The sequence below is a fragment of the Gossypium raimondii genome, chromosome 8 (assembly GCF_025698545.1).
Source record: "Gossypium raimondii isolate GPD5lz chromosome 8, ASM2569854v1, whole genome shotgun sequence".
Classification (NCBI taxonomy): domain Eukaryota; kingdom Viridiplantae; phylum Streptophyta; class Magnoliopsida; order Malvales; family Malvaceae; genus Gossypium; species Gossypium raimondii.
The window spans coordinates 29,681,987-29,699,788 of NC_068572.1; the positions used below are offsets into that span (position 1 = coordinate 29,681,987).

Genomic DNA, 17,802 nt, shown 5'->3' on the forward strand with positions numbered 1-17,802 from the left:
CTATCAAATTTAAGCCTAATTCATCAATTTCTCTATGATGGCAACTTGCTAAAAACTTAACAAGTGATCAGATTGATGCATGGGCTAGCTAAATCAAACTCTCATGATCATAAATCTATAAGAATTAAAGAAAAATAACTTAGGAACTTACTTACAATAATGTCTAAATGTTAAAAAGATGTTGAAAGTTTCTTTATTTCTTTACCAATGGTGGACGGAAAGGAACAAGATTCTTTACCAATGGTGGATGGAAAGGAACAAGATGAAGTGTTTTCATCTTTCTTCCCACTTTCCTAGCTATTTATAATAAGGTTAATAGTTTAATTAACTTTCTTAACTATTATTAACCTTTAATTAAGACATTTTATACATTAATTTATTATAGATTAAATTAAGTGTCATCCATCATCTTTTCCCACTAAACTTAATAGGAGAATGGTTTAATAGTCATTTTAGTCTTTTGGATAATTGTTATATAGGCTTGCAAGAGTTTTCTTAATTAAAACTCAAGATTAGACATTTACAATTTAATTCCTAAATTTTAATCAATTACTTTTTGGCTAAATTACTTAACCGATCATAATTATAATTTTATACTAATCCCGTAAATACTCCTATTACTACAGCAAAACAAGTTTTTGGCGGTATTTTTAGCGGCGTTTGGACAAAAAACGCCGCTAAAAATTGAGCATTAGCGGCGCTTTTAGAAAAACGCAGCTAAAATAGAGCATTCGCGGCGCTTTTTGAAAAATACCACTAAAAATAGAACATTAGCAGCGCTTTTTGAAAAACACCGCTAAAAATAGAGCATTAGCGGCATTTTCCAAGAGGCGCCGCAAAAAACCTAAGCCCCACGGCGCCGTTTTCTGAGCTTTCGGGGCTTTAGCGACGATTTTAAAAAAGTGCCGCTAATGCTCTGGGCTTTAGTGGCTTTTTTCAAAAAGCGCCACAAAAACCATTTTTCCTGTTTAATTGGTTTATTTATATTAATTAAAATTCAATTTATTTTTAATTGAATATTTAAAATCTTCAGAAAAAATAATGGCACGTAGAAATAATTTGAAATAAAAAACATAGAAAAATATTTGTTAAAAATGAAAAAATTAAAATACTATTATTTAAAATAATTTTAAAGTTTTTTGGGTACATTATTGATTGTTTTTTAATTTATATATTAAATAATTTCTTATATAATCGTAAAAGAGATAATATTAATTTTAAAATATTGAATTAATTATCACTACAGTTTAGGGTTTTTGGTTTAGGGTATATGGTTTAGAGTTTAAGGTTTAGGTGTTACCATTTGAAGGTTTATGGATTATGGGTTTATGGGTTATGGTTTATGGTTTATGGTTTAAAGGTTGGGGTTTAAGGTTTAGAGGTTATTTGTTAAGGGTTTATGGTTTTAGGGTTTTAGGGTTTAGGTTTATGGTTTAGGGTTTAGATTAACTAGTGTTTTCTAATTTTAAAATATTGAATTAATTATCATTATAGTTTAGGGTTTATGGTTTAGGGTTTAAAGTTTAGGAGTTACTATCTTAAGGTTTATGGGTTATGAATTATGGGTTTAGGGATTATGATTTATGGTTTAAGGGTTGGGATTTAAGGTTTAAGGGGGCTAAGGGTTTAGGGTTTATGTTTTATGATTTAGGGTTAAGGATTTAGGATTTAGATTAATTAGTGTTTTTAATTTATATATTAAATAATCTCTTATCAAATTATAAAAGAGATAATTTTAATTTTAATATATTAACATTATGATTATAGTTTAAATTATTTAAGAGATAATAGATAAACTTTATGTATATTAAATAGTTTAGGATTTATTGTTTACTTGAGATTTGTTAAATGATAAAATTTTATACAATCAATTAATACTTTTATATTTAAAAATATTTAATCTAAACCATTTGATATATTTAAATATTAAATTTGAAAAAATTTGATAAATAAATAAATAAAAGTAACATATTGATATGGATAGGTAACTATCTATTTTGGATAGGACCAAATTATAAAAATAAAAATGAAATAAAAAACTAAAATCATTCCACATCGAACATCTAGCAAAATAATAGTAATTATATTTTAGTTAAAAAAATCTCTAATAAAATGGAGATTAAATTGGAAAAGAATAATTTAAAATCATGATTAACGTCTCAATTTTTAATAGAAATTTGATATGTGAGAGATTGATTGCTTATTAATAATTAATTATAGTCATTTTATCATTTATTTTCTTATTAAAATATAATATATTTATTTTAAGAGTAATTACTTTTTTATTTTATAAAATTAATTTATAAAAATAGTAGCAATAAATATTTTATAAAATTACTTAACTAATAATTTTTAGCAGACAAAATAAAAAAATTATGGCAGAGCAAAACAACGTTCAAAATAAAATGAATTTTTTTGTTACATTTTTATAAAAAACGCTTCAAAAAATTATTTGACTTTAAAAAATTGGGCTTCATCCCAAAATCTTCCCCTGAAATTGGTATCCTTAGAACACCCTTTAGGTGTTTCTCTCGGCCACAACCGTCTTCATCATCATCGTTCCCCTACTTTTGCTACTTTAAGCTCCTCTTCTTCTCAACCACCCTCATCAAGAGCAGTAACTCCTCCTCCGCCTACTTCAGTAAGATTTTGAATTCTTACTGAGCAAGCCAAAATGGGAGTTCACGGTCTATGGGAACTAATAAAAAACACAGTCTCTGCATTTGCTTGAACTTTAGGGCAATAATCTGATTCTTGCCCTCTTTTTTCTCTCCCAAAAGACCAAATCACGCAACTGTCCCTTCATCACTCTACCACCGCTGTATTCAACCCTCCGTGAATACAAATGGATCATTAAAAAGTTCCATCCGCTTAGTCTCAATTCTATGTTTTTCTCTCCCAAATTTTCATTCGCTTTCCCATTTCTCACCGCTTAGTCTCAATTTTTTGTTTTTCTCTCGTTTATCCGGTCGGTGTATTTTCCGGAAATTTTCCCGAAAGATTTCCCGACCGACGATTATTCTATCTTTATCTTTTCGTCAAAATCTCGAAAATCGAAACGCAAATGGTGTTTTTTAATTTCTCTTTATTTTGGTATTCTTTAGGTTTTGGAACAACTCAGTGGTCAAACCCCTATCTTCTCCAAAGGTAAAATACCGAAACGCAAATGCTGTTTTTTAATTTTCCTTTGTTGTTTTATGGAAAATAATAATGTGGGTTTGATGTGAGCAGCTAGGTACACTGTGAGATCTTTTGGAATCAGGCGTAATGAGAATATTGCTTGCTACGTGACAGTGAGGGGAGAGAAGGCTATGCAGCTTCTTGAGAGCGGTTTGAAGGTCAAGGAATATGAGCTTTTGAGGAGGAACTTCAGTTTTTATGTTACTCGTTTTGAGACTTAATTTTATTGATTTTTTGCTGTTTTCTCTGGAACCTAACCATTATGTTTCTGTGGACTACCTGTTTTATGCTTGGGCCTTGGTGCATTGTCGATGTGGTTTCATTTTCTATAACCTAGAGGTTTGATGCTTTGATGCATATGTGAATGTAGCTGGATGAAGTGTCTTTTTCATGTTGAGCTCATGTTATCTGTTACTGATTCTTGTTCTTGTGTGTGGTTTACTGATGAATTTGATTTTGCTTCGATAAGAAAGAGATATTGAAAAATATCTTTGTGGAGGTTAAGAACAAATTCGAGACAGCATTGGGAATATTTAGGAAGGAGAAAATCACCATTGACCCAGATGACCCAGCTGCTGTCTCTCATTATGCAAATGTTATGAAGACTGTTAGAGAAAAGTAAGTTTTTCCTGTTTCGTGGTTAACTTGTTCTACCACTCTTTTCCTTTGAGCATTTGCACAACTGTTTTTATTTAGTTTAGATTAGATTGTATTTGCTAATCGCTAGAACATTGGGAAGCAACAAGGTAGAAACTAGAAAGTAGAAACGGGTTTGACCACTGATTTTCTCTCATAAAAGTGCTGGTAATGAGGAAAATATGAGAATAAATTACTTAAGTCAACAGTTAAGAGATTAAACTGAATGCTGTTGTCATGTTTGATTGTAAAAAATAGTTTTAGAAATAAAATCAAAATTTAACATTTCTCAAACTCTGTAATTACGCAGCTCATCATCTCCTTCCCTGTCTATCCCTCCTGTTCCCACCTAACTCATCATCTTCTTCCCTGTCTATCCCTCCTGAGCTACCATGTCACAATAAAAAAAACTAGAATATTATTTACCTTACAAAAATGGCAATGGCATCATGCAGTCAAAGGAGCTTCATGTGTTTTAGTTTTACTTCCATTTTACTGAAATGATTGTTGGGCTATAAGCAGTCATTTCAGAAAAAAAAACCATTGAATTCTAGTTTGTATTCTTATGTATGTGCCTGCAGGAAAAAAAATTGAAACTCATGCAGGAGCTGTCAGACTGTTTGACATTTTGTTTATCATTAAATGAGATTTTTTTTGATTTTTCACCATTGAAAGGTCACTAATATTCTTCTTTTTCTTTCTTTCTTTTCTCTATCAGATCAATTTTTTTTTAAAAAAATGGAGGGGCCAATGCCTCGTGATTGTTCTCTGCAAGAATATACAGTGATAAATTATATATGTGTATATTATAACCAAAATGTATAATTGATGATGTTGTCGTGTCGTGTGACCTTTTACCAACACATATAAATTTATTGTTGGTAAAAAAGAAGAGCTAAGTGGGTCAGTAGGGTGGCATTGGTTTTTAATTTCAACGCGTTTTGTCGCATATACTTTTATGATTGGGGTTTCTCTTTGGTGTACATCAATGACCTTCCCTATTGCATTGTCTGAATTTTCATCTCTTAAATCTGCTAAAAAACAACTATGAAAGAAAGAGTAGGCCTACTCATCCGTACCGGGGAGGGGGGAATGGAGGAAATAGAATAGGGGACTCATTTATATATATATATATATAAACCAAGTATGTTATCGGTTGATTGAATGGGATGGAATTCAATGTTCAATTCTGGGTTTGAAACTTGCTTATCATTTAAAAATTTAGTTGGCTCTACTTCAAGTTTAGTTGAGGTACTAGGAGTCTCGGATTAAAAAAAAAAAGCATATTTAGAGCCTCATATGTATGTAAGTATATATACATGTATGTATGTTTCAAGATTGATCGTTTATTTCTTTAACGAATATTTATCACTATTATTGGCAATAAATATCTAATTTATTATTGTTACTTATTACAACTAAAGAACCAGAAAGGAAGAAAAAGAATATGTGTGCCTATAGGGTGGGAGATATCTAATTGTTAGTTATTTGCTTATTAAGTAGGTTTCCTGTGTGAAATGTTTAATGTTGTTTCCTTCCGCTTGCTATATATTATCATGTTTAGACTTTCATTTGGATATATTTTCATGTTGATTCTTCTAATAGTTATAGGACATCTTATTCATCCTGAATTTTGCAGAAAGAAAATGTCTAGCCTAGAGAAAGAGCGTCAGGATTTTCTATCAACCATTGAAGCACTTAAAGAAGGTAAGTACGCTAATAGCTAGGCGTTTTAATGATAATAATATGTTTGTTGTATAAGATCTTGAAAAGAATAGAATTTAACATATGTTTTTTGGAATTCAAAATTTTAAAAGTAGTTAAATTAAATTTGCAATTTATGCATAGTACAGGGATTAATGACATAAATTGAGTTTATTTTTAACATTGAATGATTTCTTTTGTGAATTTGGTTTGAAAAAGAAAAGAAAAGAGAGAAAAATATTCTGGTAAAAGTGGCAGTTTAGCCTTTAACTTTTAAAAAGGTTGAATCTATTCAATGCTTTTCTCTTCTCCTGCCCTTGACAGCACATTCATTTGACAGGATAATTTGGAAACCCTGTTGCAAGAGAAGGACATTTAGGCTGATCTAGTCTGTTGCTTGCAGCATTTGCAGGTATTTTGTGTAGTTTAAGTTGTGAACATTGGGTTTTGATTTGTCATGTGAACAAATATGATGAATCTGAAGTGCATTTCTATTCTTCTATTTACAGTTAAGATTTGAAACTGAAGACACAGCAAGGAGACTTCTAAGTAATGTGTCATTTTTGTTGAAACCAGGGGGTTATTTTTTCGGTATTACTCCTGAAAAAGTGATTGCCAAAAACTGCTGTTTCTGGATTTGTTATTTTCCTTTTTTTTTTCTTGTGGTTACTGCTGCCCTTGTTTCTGGGAGGTGATTGTGTAAACATTTTAGTGTGCTTTAGTTATTGTAAGAATATTTTGAATTATAATTCAGTTATCAATTTATATCATATATCTTTCATTGAATTTAAAGTATCATTTAAATTTGTCGTTTTTGGTTGGATTTTATGCTACAGGAAGGATTGTATATGGATGAAAATTGGGTGTTACAAATTTGCCAAAATTAGTGGCATTTTTTCAAAGAACCGTACTTTTAGCGGCGTTTGTGATAAAAGCGTCGCTAAAGGTCATGTTCTTTGGCGGATGTTCTTTAGCGGCATTTGTTGGTAAAGCGTCGCTAAAGGTCATGTTCTTTAACAGCGTTTGTGGGTAAAGTATCGCTAAAACTTATGTTCTATAGCGGCGTTTGTGGGAAAAGCACCACTAAAAGTCATGATCATAGCGGCGTTTGTAGGAGAAGCGCCACTAAAAGTCATGATCATAGCGGCGTTTATTTCTAAAAACGCCGCAAATGTTAGCGACGTTGTCAATAGCGGTATTTTTTACGGGACTTTTGGAAGCGCGGCAAATACTTTTAGCGGCGTTAAAAAGTGCCGCTAAAGACCTAAAAAAACGCCGGTAAAAGCTTGTTTTGGTGTAGTGTATTTTATATTTACAGACTCGATTTATTAAAAATGGGATTCCGAAACCGTATTTTTCAACACCACTGAAAACTGAGTTGTTTCAAATTCCTTTTTACATTAACTTACTAGTGGAGTTTAAAAACTCCACGAGCGGTGTTAAATGGGTGACATATATTTTTTTGGTGTAGTTAAATTATAATAAAAAAATAATATTTTAAAAGGGTTATTGTATACTTTAGTTATTTAACTTGGCAACTACGTAATTCTCGCCTAAATATTTTTTTAGACCTAATTGGTACTTGCAAATGTAAGTTGTTAATCAAGTTGGTACTTTCTATTAATACCTAACACTATTAGATTTTGGGGTGATAGCTAATAGAACGTCAACACATGTCCCAAAAACTAAAAAAATATTTTTCAATTAGAAACTTTAGGATTTTCTGAATTCATGTGTATAACGAATCTGAATAAGCAGTTATCCATATTTGAATATGGGAAACCATTTATTAAAGTAATTTTATTTTTTATAATTTCAAAAAAATAATACTATAAAATTATTTTTAAATTAAATTCTAGGTATTTTAGAAATTTTAAAACTAAATGGCAACATTTGTGCAGGTTCATTAGTCACTTGAAATAAAAAGATAAAATCTTGAAAATTTAAGAATATTTCAAATATATATAAAAAAACTGAAATGTTTCTAAAGTGCCTCGAATTCATTTTAGAAAAATATTTTTATATTATTATTTTTAAAATTATAAAATATAAAATTACTAAAAAATACACATTAAAATGAATTTAAATAAATTGTTGTCTTGATGCAAATGAATTTGGACAACCCTTGGTCCAAATTCATTATGCATGTGAATTAGAAAAAGTTCCTAAAGTTTTTTAATTTTTCATTTTAAAAAAATATAACTTTTAATTTTAGGAAACATGGCAACATTTTATTAGTTGCCAGCCCAAAATCTAACGATGTTAGTTTGGTACTAAACAAAAGTACCAACTTGATTAATGATTTTCAAATTTAAATCTCAATTAAGTCCGAAAAAATTGTCAACTAAGTTCATATTACCAAGTTCAAGGGCTAAAGTATATATTAACCCTTTTGAAAAATAGAACAGTCAGCAACATTTAATCCTTATGGAATAAAAAGTTTTCAGTACCAATTTATCAAAAAAAAAAATCCCTTGAACAAATAATGTCTTGTTATTTATTTCTTTAAATTTTATATGTATCACTTATAAAACTAAAAGAGTAATATTTGATGTACGGTTAGTGTAAGAGTTTCATAAACCACCATAAATTATAATGACATATCATCATTAAATAAAATAAAATTGTGTAGAGTTTATAAATAAATACTTATAATTTTATTTAATCATAATTTAATATTAATTAACTATAAATATTAATAACTCCTTAATATCTTAGGTTCAGAGTTTAGAATGTTTAGTTTAAAGTATTGGATTGAGTTAGAATTTAGAGCTTTAATATTTATTTATAATTAATTATTATCTATGTTAAATAAATTACTAATATTTATTTATAAATGCTCCAATATTTTTCTTTACTTAATAATATATTATGTTATTATTTATTGATGGGGTATGAAATTTATTCATTAAGGGTGTACTAAATATTTTCTTTAAAATATAACTACTAAATTAATTAAAATTATGAAAACATATATATTGCTTTTGTATGGAAAGTAACGGTCAAAAAAAAAATTGGCGTTGATAGATTTATAATTCATGGTTTAGAATTTAGATCAAAATTCTTATTCTAGCAAGATTAATGTTTTTAATATTGGTGTTTTCTAATATAACTAAAATATTATAATGCAAACTAATATGCATGCGGTATATTTAATATTGAAAGTAGTCCAGTAAACAATTCCATTTTAACTTGAAATGACAAGATACCATTTCAGTGCGAAACTCTACTATATTTTGAAGTGGAAAATACTTATATTAATTACAAAAATTTGATCAAAGTTTATTAATTTAATGGATAAACATTCACGAAACACACAGACAAAAACTCACAAGTTATATGGTAATTAAGGAAATGTTGTTGTTAAGCGTTATACGTTAAATTCACATATAATAAGCGAGGAGTAGAAGTAGCAAAGCTCCAAAGCTTTGTGGAGAAAGTTGTGCACATGCTTGGATTAAAATGTTTATATATGGAAAGGAATTGGGTAAAAGATAATAAAAAGGGATCCAGAAAAGTGCGGCCTTTGCCTTGCCTCCATTGAATTAATTACTACTACATCTTTTCAAGGTTGTTGATAAGCTTTTTTAGTTTTGGTCTCTACTTTCTAATTGGAGAAACTGAAGCACCTTAAAAGTTGAATTCCCATTTGTCCAAAGATATTATATTAAATTAGAGAAAAAAAAAAGTTGCAGTATTCTTCATTTTAATTTATGAACCCAGTAACCCTATTACGTGTTAGATTCCATACAGATATATATGTTTAGAATTAAACATTTGAAGCTTTTGGGAAGGATCTATAAGAAGCCAATCCCATCTCTCCCGTGATTTCAAGGAATATGATAACCGGCGGGGTGGAACACTGCCCGACGATTTTCGTTTCAATTTTTATGCATCTATAAATCAAACCTGTTTCCTTTTAAATTTTATTAGCTCCCCACTTTGATTTCGATCCTTTAATATTTTTAACCACATCCTCCTTCAATTAATCTTAGATTTGATATAAGGGTAAAGTACACCAATAGTCACTCAACTTTGATTCCAATGACAAAACAATTATCTAACTTTCAACTTAGTCACTACACTTTCGAAAAATAACAAATCAGTCACCACTAATCATTTTCCTTTACAAACGTAATGAAGCTGCCATTTTCCGTTAGAGATATAATGAAGTTGTCATTTTCCATCCTTCTCTTCCCTTCCCCTCTCGTCTCCCTCCCTCTACCACCGCTCTCCCATCCCTTTCCTTCTTCTCCACCATCCCTCCCCCTACTCTGATTCTCTCCCTCTCCCTCTCCCCACCGTCCCTTTTCCTCTATTAATCAGTGAGCTTCAAGTCACGATTTAATGATCGGTATGGTGGATCAGTACCCTTCAATGAGTAGAAGAACATACCTTAGATCCAAGTCAATTTGACGATCAATGTCGAAGATTGGAGAAAAAACTGTTTGAATTTTGATTCGTAGATTCGTGATGTCTAAAACTATTTTATGAAAAAAATTGAACTGTAGAAGAGAGGAGAGAAAGAGCTTTCGATTGTGCAAATAGTGCAAACATAAAAACCATATAGCATCAAGTTTAACAATCTAATGACTTATTTGAAAACTTTTAAATAGTTCAATAACGAAAATGAAAACTTACCCATAGTTTAGTAACTAATGATATAGTTTACCTTAAAATTTTTAAAAATATTATTTTAATAAATATATCAAACCTAGAAAATTTTATATATACCAATTTTACCCTAAAATTTAAATGAAAATGTCTATACATACCATCTTGAGGATTTTACTAAAATATTACAAAATAAAAATAAAAAAATACCAAAATATTACAACTTTTTTATTATTTACCAAAATAATACAAAAAAAAACAGTTAAAAAAAACATATTGAAGGAAGGCCTACCACAGGCGGCACTAATGGTGCCACTGCCACAGGCGGCACCCCCCTTTGTTCGTATTTTAGCCATTTGTTCGTATTTTTTCCTCAGATTTTATTACTTTTAAAAAATATACTATTTTTAATTTTTTTTATTTTACATTATTTTAGTACATTATATTTGAAATGTATTAATTTAGTGTCTTTTTTAAATAAATTTAAAAAAAAACCCTTATTTCGGCCCTATGTTCATATTTTTTTCCCGAATTTTATTACTTTTAAAAATATACTATTTTTAATTTTTTATTTTACATTATTTTAGTATATTTTATTTGAAATGTATTAATTTAGTGTGTTTTTAAATAAATTTAAAAAACCCTTATTTCGCCCTATGTTCGTATTTTTTCCGAATTTTATTACTTTTAAAAAATATACTATTTTTTTTAATTTAGAGTTCTACTATGATAGGGAAATCCCTATTATAGTGGTAATATAGTTTAGTTTTTAATTTTGTTGTTGTCTAATTTCACACTGGTTTCCATCTCGGAATCTGATCGACGCCGCCCCCTCAAGTTCCGCCAGAAAGCTCCACCCTGAGAAATGAGCAAAGACAAGAAAAGATCACATTCCCAGCGCTCCTCTTCGCCCCCTAAACCACCAAATTTCCCTTCATACCAAACCGCCCCTAACCTCTTTGGCGAAATAGTATATTTTTTAAAAGTAATAAAATTCGGGAAAAAAATACGAACATTTTATTACTTTAAAAAAATATACTATTTTTTTTATTTTTTTGTAATATTTTTACTAAAATATTACATTTCAGCCCTTTGTTCGTATTTTTTTCCCGAATTTTATTACTTTAAAAAAATATACTATTTTCTAATTTTATTATTTTACATTATTTTAGTACATTATGTTTGAAATGTATTTATTTAGTGTGTTTTTACATAAATTTAAAAACCCTTATTTCGCCCTTTGTTCAGTATTTTTCTCCGAATTTTATTACTTTCAATAAAAACACACTAAATGAATACATTTCAAGCATAATGTACTAAAATAATGTAAAATAATAAATTAGAAAATAATATATTTTTTAAAAGTAATAAAATCCGAGGAAAAAAATACGAACAAAAGGTTAAAATACGAACAAAGGGAGGTGCTGCCTGTGGCAGGACCTCCATTCAGCCGTCTTTGTTTTTTTTTGTATTATTTTGGTAAATATTTTTTTTGTATATTATTTTTTTTGTATTATTTTGGTAAATATTTTTTTTGTATATTATTTTGGTATTTTTTTATTTTTTATTGGTAATATTTTGGTAAAAAACCCCATCTTGAACCCCATTTTTTTTCTTGAAGAAAAACCCATGTTCATGATTCGCCACCCCTAAAGAATTGTTGTGTTAAAAAGGAAATAAGAGAATTAAAAAGCTTGTAAAAAATATCTATTCCGCAAATAGACTTCTTTTCTTCTTATTGTAAACTGAAGAATTTTGGAATCTTTGAGCTTCAAATCAAACCCAAGCTCCATTCACTCTCTTCTTATCTATAAAACCTGTCATATTTTCTCCCAAACCCATTGCATCGAAATTCAAAGTAGCTTACAAAGCATACATTAACTTTCCTTTCGATCTAATTAGAAGTGTTGCAATATTCATTAGCTAAAAATATATATATCATGTCAAGAGTCCCCGACCCACTTATCATCGGGAGAGTTATAGGGGAGGTGGTGGATAATTTCTTCCCAAGTGTCAAAATAACAGTAACTTACAACTCCAACAAACAAGTTGCCAATGGCCATGAGCTCATGCCTGCCCTCATCACTGGTAGACCTCGGGTTGAGATTGGCGGCGACGACATGAGACCTTCTTACACTTTAGTAAGTATTATTTAAGCATTAAACATTAGCCAGCCATCTTGCAATATTTCTTACTAATTTCTCTTCTTCTTTTTTCCAGATCATGACAGATCCTGATGCTCCAAGCCCTAGTGATCCCTACTTGATAGAACATTTGCACTGGTTTGTATTGCATTTATTAGTATCCATATAGATACAATATAAAATAAAAGTTGCTGGCATTCGAATTTAAAATATACTCTCTTTTCTTTTGTTCAAAATGTAAATTTCAGGATGGTTACCGATATTCCGGGTACTACTGATGCTTCCTTTGGTGAGTTCCCAAGACTGCAATTTGTGCTTTTATGACTCTCTTTTTTAACTCATAATTAATATTAGCAATAATCAATCAATAGGGAGGGAAGTTGTTAGCTACGAGACTCCAAAGCCAACAGTGGGCATCCATAGATACGTGTTCGTACTGTTCAAACAGAGAGGAAGACAAACAGTGAGGCCACCATCTTCCAGGGATTGTTTCAACACACGGAGGTTCTCAGCCGACAACGGTTTGGGCCTCCCAGTGGCTGCAGTTTACTTCAATGCCCAGAGAGAAACTGCCGCAAGATCAAGAAGATGACTCTGCCACTTCCATAATAATATATACATACATAATTTACTACTGATTAAACAAGTAAATAAGATGGAAATATCTCTGGTGTCCTGGATTTAGGGTTTGACACGTATGTTTAATGTGATGGTATTAGTTTCGCTTTGTACTCTCGTACTGTTGTGTGAGCTACAGTTTGGTAAGGTGACCGTTTTTATGTAAGAAGTATAGGTTTGGGTTCTGTCTGTGGACCCACATCCCCATGACTTTGGTGGGCACGTCGCAAACTACTCCATCTATCAAGAGAATAACAGAATTTTTAAGGTCTCTTTCTCTAATCAATGATACCCTATATATTATTATATAATCTATTGCATGGCAATTTATTTTTATTGGGGGCATAGGCTTTTGGACTTTTTGCTCATGACATTTATTTCACGATTTATTAGGACGAAATGACTTCCAAATTGGTTTTTTTATTACTACAAAAAATTTATTTCCTGCACCAATAAATTTTATTTCTTAAAATAGGTTTTTGTTAATCTTTCCTGCAATTTATTTTACAACTGGGGATGTAATTTGACTATTTTGTTAAAATTTTTAGATTTAACTTTTTTTTTCAAAATTATGTTAAAAGAATTATTATTTGCCGGAATAATATAAGAACCAAATTAATTATTGAAATATAATGTTTTGAGCAATGGGGGAACATGAGGGGATGGAACTAACACCAAAACGCCACAACTAATGGAGATTTGGACTAACATCGTCTATCAAATTGTCATAAATATATTTGGTTGGGTTTTTTTCTTTTCAATTTCTCATTAGAAAATGAAAAGGGTATAGTGGCAATTTAAGGCCCTGAGGTAACAAAGAATATCTCCACCTCTAGCCAAAGCCGAATGTTCATGAGGGAAAAAGCTTAAAGCATCGGTTAAGTTAATTCATTGCATGGTATGTGTTTTTCAATATGTTTCTCATGAATTTTATGTTTTTGAGATTGTTTTAGCTTAATCTAGCTATCTTGAGGGTTAATTTATTAAATTGTTAAATGTTTTGGGAGATGCCATTGATAAATATGATATTTTTTTTTTAAGTTTAATGATAGATTACTATGCTTGGGTGTTAGATAGAAATATTTTGTCAAGTGATTTTGAAAGATTTTAAGTTTAGGAGTTTAATTGTAAATAAATTAAAATAGACATTGTTTTCTTGGAAAAATTCCAGCATGCGTGGATTGTATTTGGGTGTAATTGAATTTGGTTCCTTGGGTATAGAGATTAATTGTAAAAATAATCATGTTTTGGTCTTAAGGATCAAATTTAATTATATGTAAAAGTTTGGGGCAAATGTGAAAGTCTGTAAATAGGTAATCATTTGCACTAAATAGAATGTTATATGAAATTATAGCTAAGAAATGGAAATAAAATATTTTATAGATCAAGAACAAGTAGATAATCGAGAAAAATGGAAAGTTGCTGACTAGTCCCTAAACTTTTACAAACTTTGCAATTTAGCTCTGATAAGTTTGTTCGGTTTATTTAGTATAATTTGAAATGTATTGAATTAGAATTAGTTGTTAAATGTTCAATTGATTGTTCGATGCTAATTAGTGTGAATTGAAGTAGAAAATTGCTTAGACCATTGTTTAGTGATGATATCTCTTGAGCCGGATGAACGTTGGATGGAGTACGATTGACATGCCAATAGGTTATAGTGCGCTATACGAGATTGACTTGTGACGAGGCAATGATTCATAATTTGTGTTTATACATTGAAAATATTGAGGTTCAACATTTGTTACGAACTATAATGTTATATTACAGTGATTCTGGCGTGTTACCGGGGGCGGATGTAAAGCCTTCGGGCTTGGCAATTGATGCCCAGGCATGTTTTCGAGGGGATGTTAGCCTACTGGCTAGGCACTTGGTGCTAAGGTGTATTTTTGGTTGGATTGGCTCGTTTGAGCATTTGGCGTGTGTCGAATGGATAACTATGTACTCATATCTGTAAATTGCTCATCTGATAATGTCTCTAATGTTAAATGACTTGTTATTGATTTGTTTGAAAGTTGTTCATGAATTTCCTAATAGCATTGTGTCTTAAAATTAAATGACATCGTATCATTATATTACAATGCAACTCGTACATGATTGTATGTATATACTTACCTGTTAATGATTATGGTTGACAGGAAACATTGTTTATTACTCTTGTTGTTATAAATGCTATGTTTAATTCAATAAGCTTTATTGTTTTAATCGTTGAACTTACTAAGCTTTATAGGGGCTTATTCATGTTATTTTCTTGTTTCCCTGTAGATAGCATTTTGTGGAATCGGGCGACCGGATCAACTTGAGGATCACACTATCCAGTCACATTTTGGTAGTTTTTGAAGTTAACTTTCAGGTTATATGACATGTAATAGGTGAAATTTGTAGATGTTTGATTGTAAATTATGTGGCAATTATGGAAGTGTTGAATGATGCCTATGTTTAGTATTAATTTGTATGTGCTTATGTTCATGTTATGTTATTTGGATAAGTCTTGTATAGGTGTTTGAAATTATGGTATGAATGTATATGCTTGAATTAGAAAAGAAATGGTAAGTTTTAGTATGATATGATTTATAATTTGAGAGTTTGAATGAACATTTTTTAATGTGATTAGTGTATGAATGTGATATGGAGTATAACTTTGAATTTGGCTAGTTTTGAAATGTGAATTGAGGTGCCAAATGATGGCATATTGGTTAGATATAGTTTGAGTGAAATTGACATGTTTTTTAGTTTGTTTGAATGTAGTTTAGTCATATGAATGCATATAGAATTGGGTTGCCTTGGTGTGTAAGCAAATGGGTAGAAAATGGCTTGTTTTATGGGCAATTTGTGAAGCACACGGGCTGTCACAAGCCCGTGTACCACACACAACCACCCCACATGCTCATGTGTCATTATTATTTTAGGTGTAGGTTTCACACGGTTTAGCACATGGCCTGCGACACGGCCATGTGACCCTATTTTGAATGCCCACATGAGCAGACATACGGGCTGGTACACGACCATTTGTCCCATACTTCGAATGCTCACACAATCTAGGCTAAGTAATATGGCCTGGCCACATGGCCATGTGACCTCTGTTTTATAAAAATTTCAATTTTTCCAAACTTTTTTTATTTGTTTCAAAATGAACCCTGAACGTTCCCAAACTATTTTTAGGGCCCCGTAGCTTCAGTTTAAGGCCCATAAGTTTATTTTTACCTTGATTAAAATAAATTATTGAATGTTACTATTTAATTTGTATAATTGTTTCTATTTGAAGCTAAATGTTCTAATTTGTATTGTAATACTCTGTAACCCTAATCTAACGACGGAGACGGGTTAGGGGTGTTACATTAGCTTTTCACCACCAAGAATTTCCCAAAATTCACTAATTTGATAAACCTTTAAGGACAAAGTTTAACCTTACAACTCATTTAAGATTTCTACCCTGATCTTAAGACACAAACCCTATCAAAAGAGCAAACAAAGAAACAATCCTTACAAGATTAGAATGTTTGCAAATGAAGCACACACCCAATAAAAATAGTTGAGCTAAGAAAATACAATAAACGCTGACAAGTGTTTATAACAGAAAGATGAAAAATTTAAGCACAAATGGTTGGTAATAGATTTTTTTATGCTTCTTGATAGCTCTTGATCTCTTGTAATCTCTCTTGTTGTTGTAGAAGTTTTGGAAGCTGGTATTTATAGTCTCTCATTGGTTTCCAATCATTGGGGCTGTTGGGAAAATGAATTGAGTCGTTGGAGGTGTAAAAACTAAAGCATTAATGGCTTCTGCAACAAAAGGTATTGATACATTTGAAGGGATATTGATACTTTGGGCATTTAATGGCTAAATTCAATGATCGTTTAAGCCTATAGTATTGATACAATAAAGAATGTATCAATACTTTCTATGAGGTATCAGTACCTTGGGGAGGGTCTCGATACGCAGGCAATTTTTCTTTAATTTTTTTAAACATTGAATCGTAAAATAATATATAAGAATAAGGTATCGATACTTTGTGAAAGTTATTGATACTTTGTTAAAGATAATGATGCTTTTGATTTTTGCTCAAATTTTTTGAACTTCGAAACTTAAATTGGTATCGATACTTGGGCCCGAGTATCGATACTTTGATCCCTGGGAGTAGTTTTACACTTGATAAAAATGTTTGGAAATTTTTTTTATCCTTTTGAACAAGCAGAAAATGTTTTCTATGTGTTTGAAAGATAGATTTAAAAGTTTATCTCTTAAAAATATATTGAAACAAATTGTCACTTGAAATTTATCAAGTTTTATTAAAAAAAACATTATATTTGTTATATCAAAACATTTATCAAATAAAGCTTAGCTTAACAATCTCCCACTTTTGATATAACAAAACACTTTAGTAATTTTTTTATTTTTGAATAAAGTACTCCTTTTCCTAAAAATCAATTTCAATTGAATGCTCGAATTGTGTTTTTTAAATGGTTACAAAATAATAGAGATTAATTACCAACAAATTTACCTTTTTCTCCATTTTTGTTATCATAAAAGAATCAAATAAAGGTTGAGAGAGAAAGAAAATTGTTAGTCCAAAACAATAAGGAGCAAGAAACTAACATTAAAGTTCAAAGTATCTCAAAGTACCAAATAAATAATGAAGTACAACAATTTCAAAAAGCATAGAAATAAATCGAACAATGCAAAACATCCAATGTAAACATGAAAGTGCATGATAATGGAAAATGAGTCCTAGTCATTTTGAGGAGGTTGCGATGCAGGAAATTGAGACACAAGGTAAGCCATATGTTCGTCCAATGTAAACACTCTTACCTATGGCACAAACTTTGTCTCACAATGAGGCAATATCTCCAAGATTGGCTAAATTCTCAACTAAAAATTGAGGGTCATACAGTAGAGCTTGCGGAGGAG

General features: G+C 30.4%; 1 protein-coding gene and 1 long non-coding RNA gene across 3 annotated transcripts; both read left to right on the forward strand.

Annotated features, from left to right (window-relative positions):
* Window positions 1–2,452: 2,452 nt before the first annotated feature.
* LOC105791191 (uncharacterized) lies at window positions 2,453–6,306 on the forward strand. 2 transcript variants are annotated; one of them, XR_001132833.2, is made up of 6 exons: window positions 2,453–2,641; window positions 3,105–3,147; window positions 3,232–3,798; window positions 5,456–5,523; window positions 5,861–5,932; window positions 6,030–6,306. It is a non-coding gene; the product is annotated as an uncharacterized LOC105791191 (long non-coding RNA). The 2 variants fall into 2 exon arrangements; XR_001132832.2 differs by having other exon boundaries at window positions 2,454–3,147.
* Window positions 6,307–11,970: 5,664 nt separating this feature from the next.
* Window positions 11,971–13,167, forward strand: LOC105791190 (CEN-like protein 1). The gene is made up of 4 exons (XM_012619145.2): window positions 11,971–12,275; window positions 12,355–12,416; window positions 12,527–12,567; window positions 12,650–13,167. Exons 1-4 carry the CDS (start codon window positions 12,075–12,077, stop codon window positions 12,868–12,870), a joined length of 525 nt encoding a protein of 174 aa, XP_012474599.1. The 5' UTR covers window positions 11,971–12,074; the 3' UTR covers window positions 12,871–13,167.
* Window positions 13,168–17,802: the final 4,635 nt, after the last annotated feature.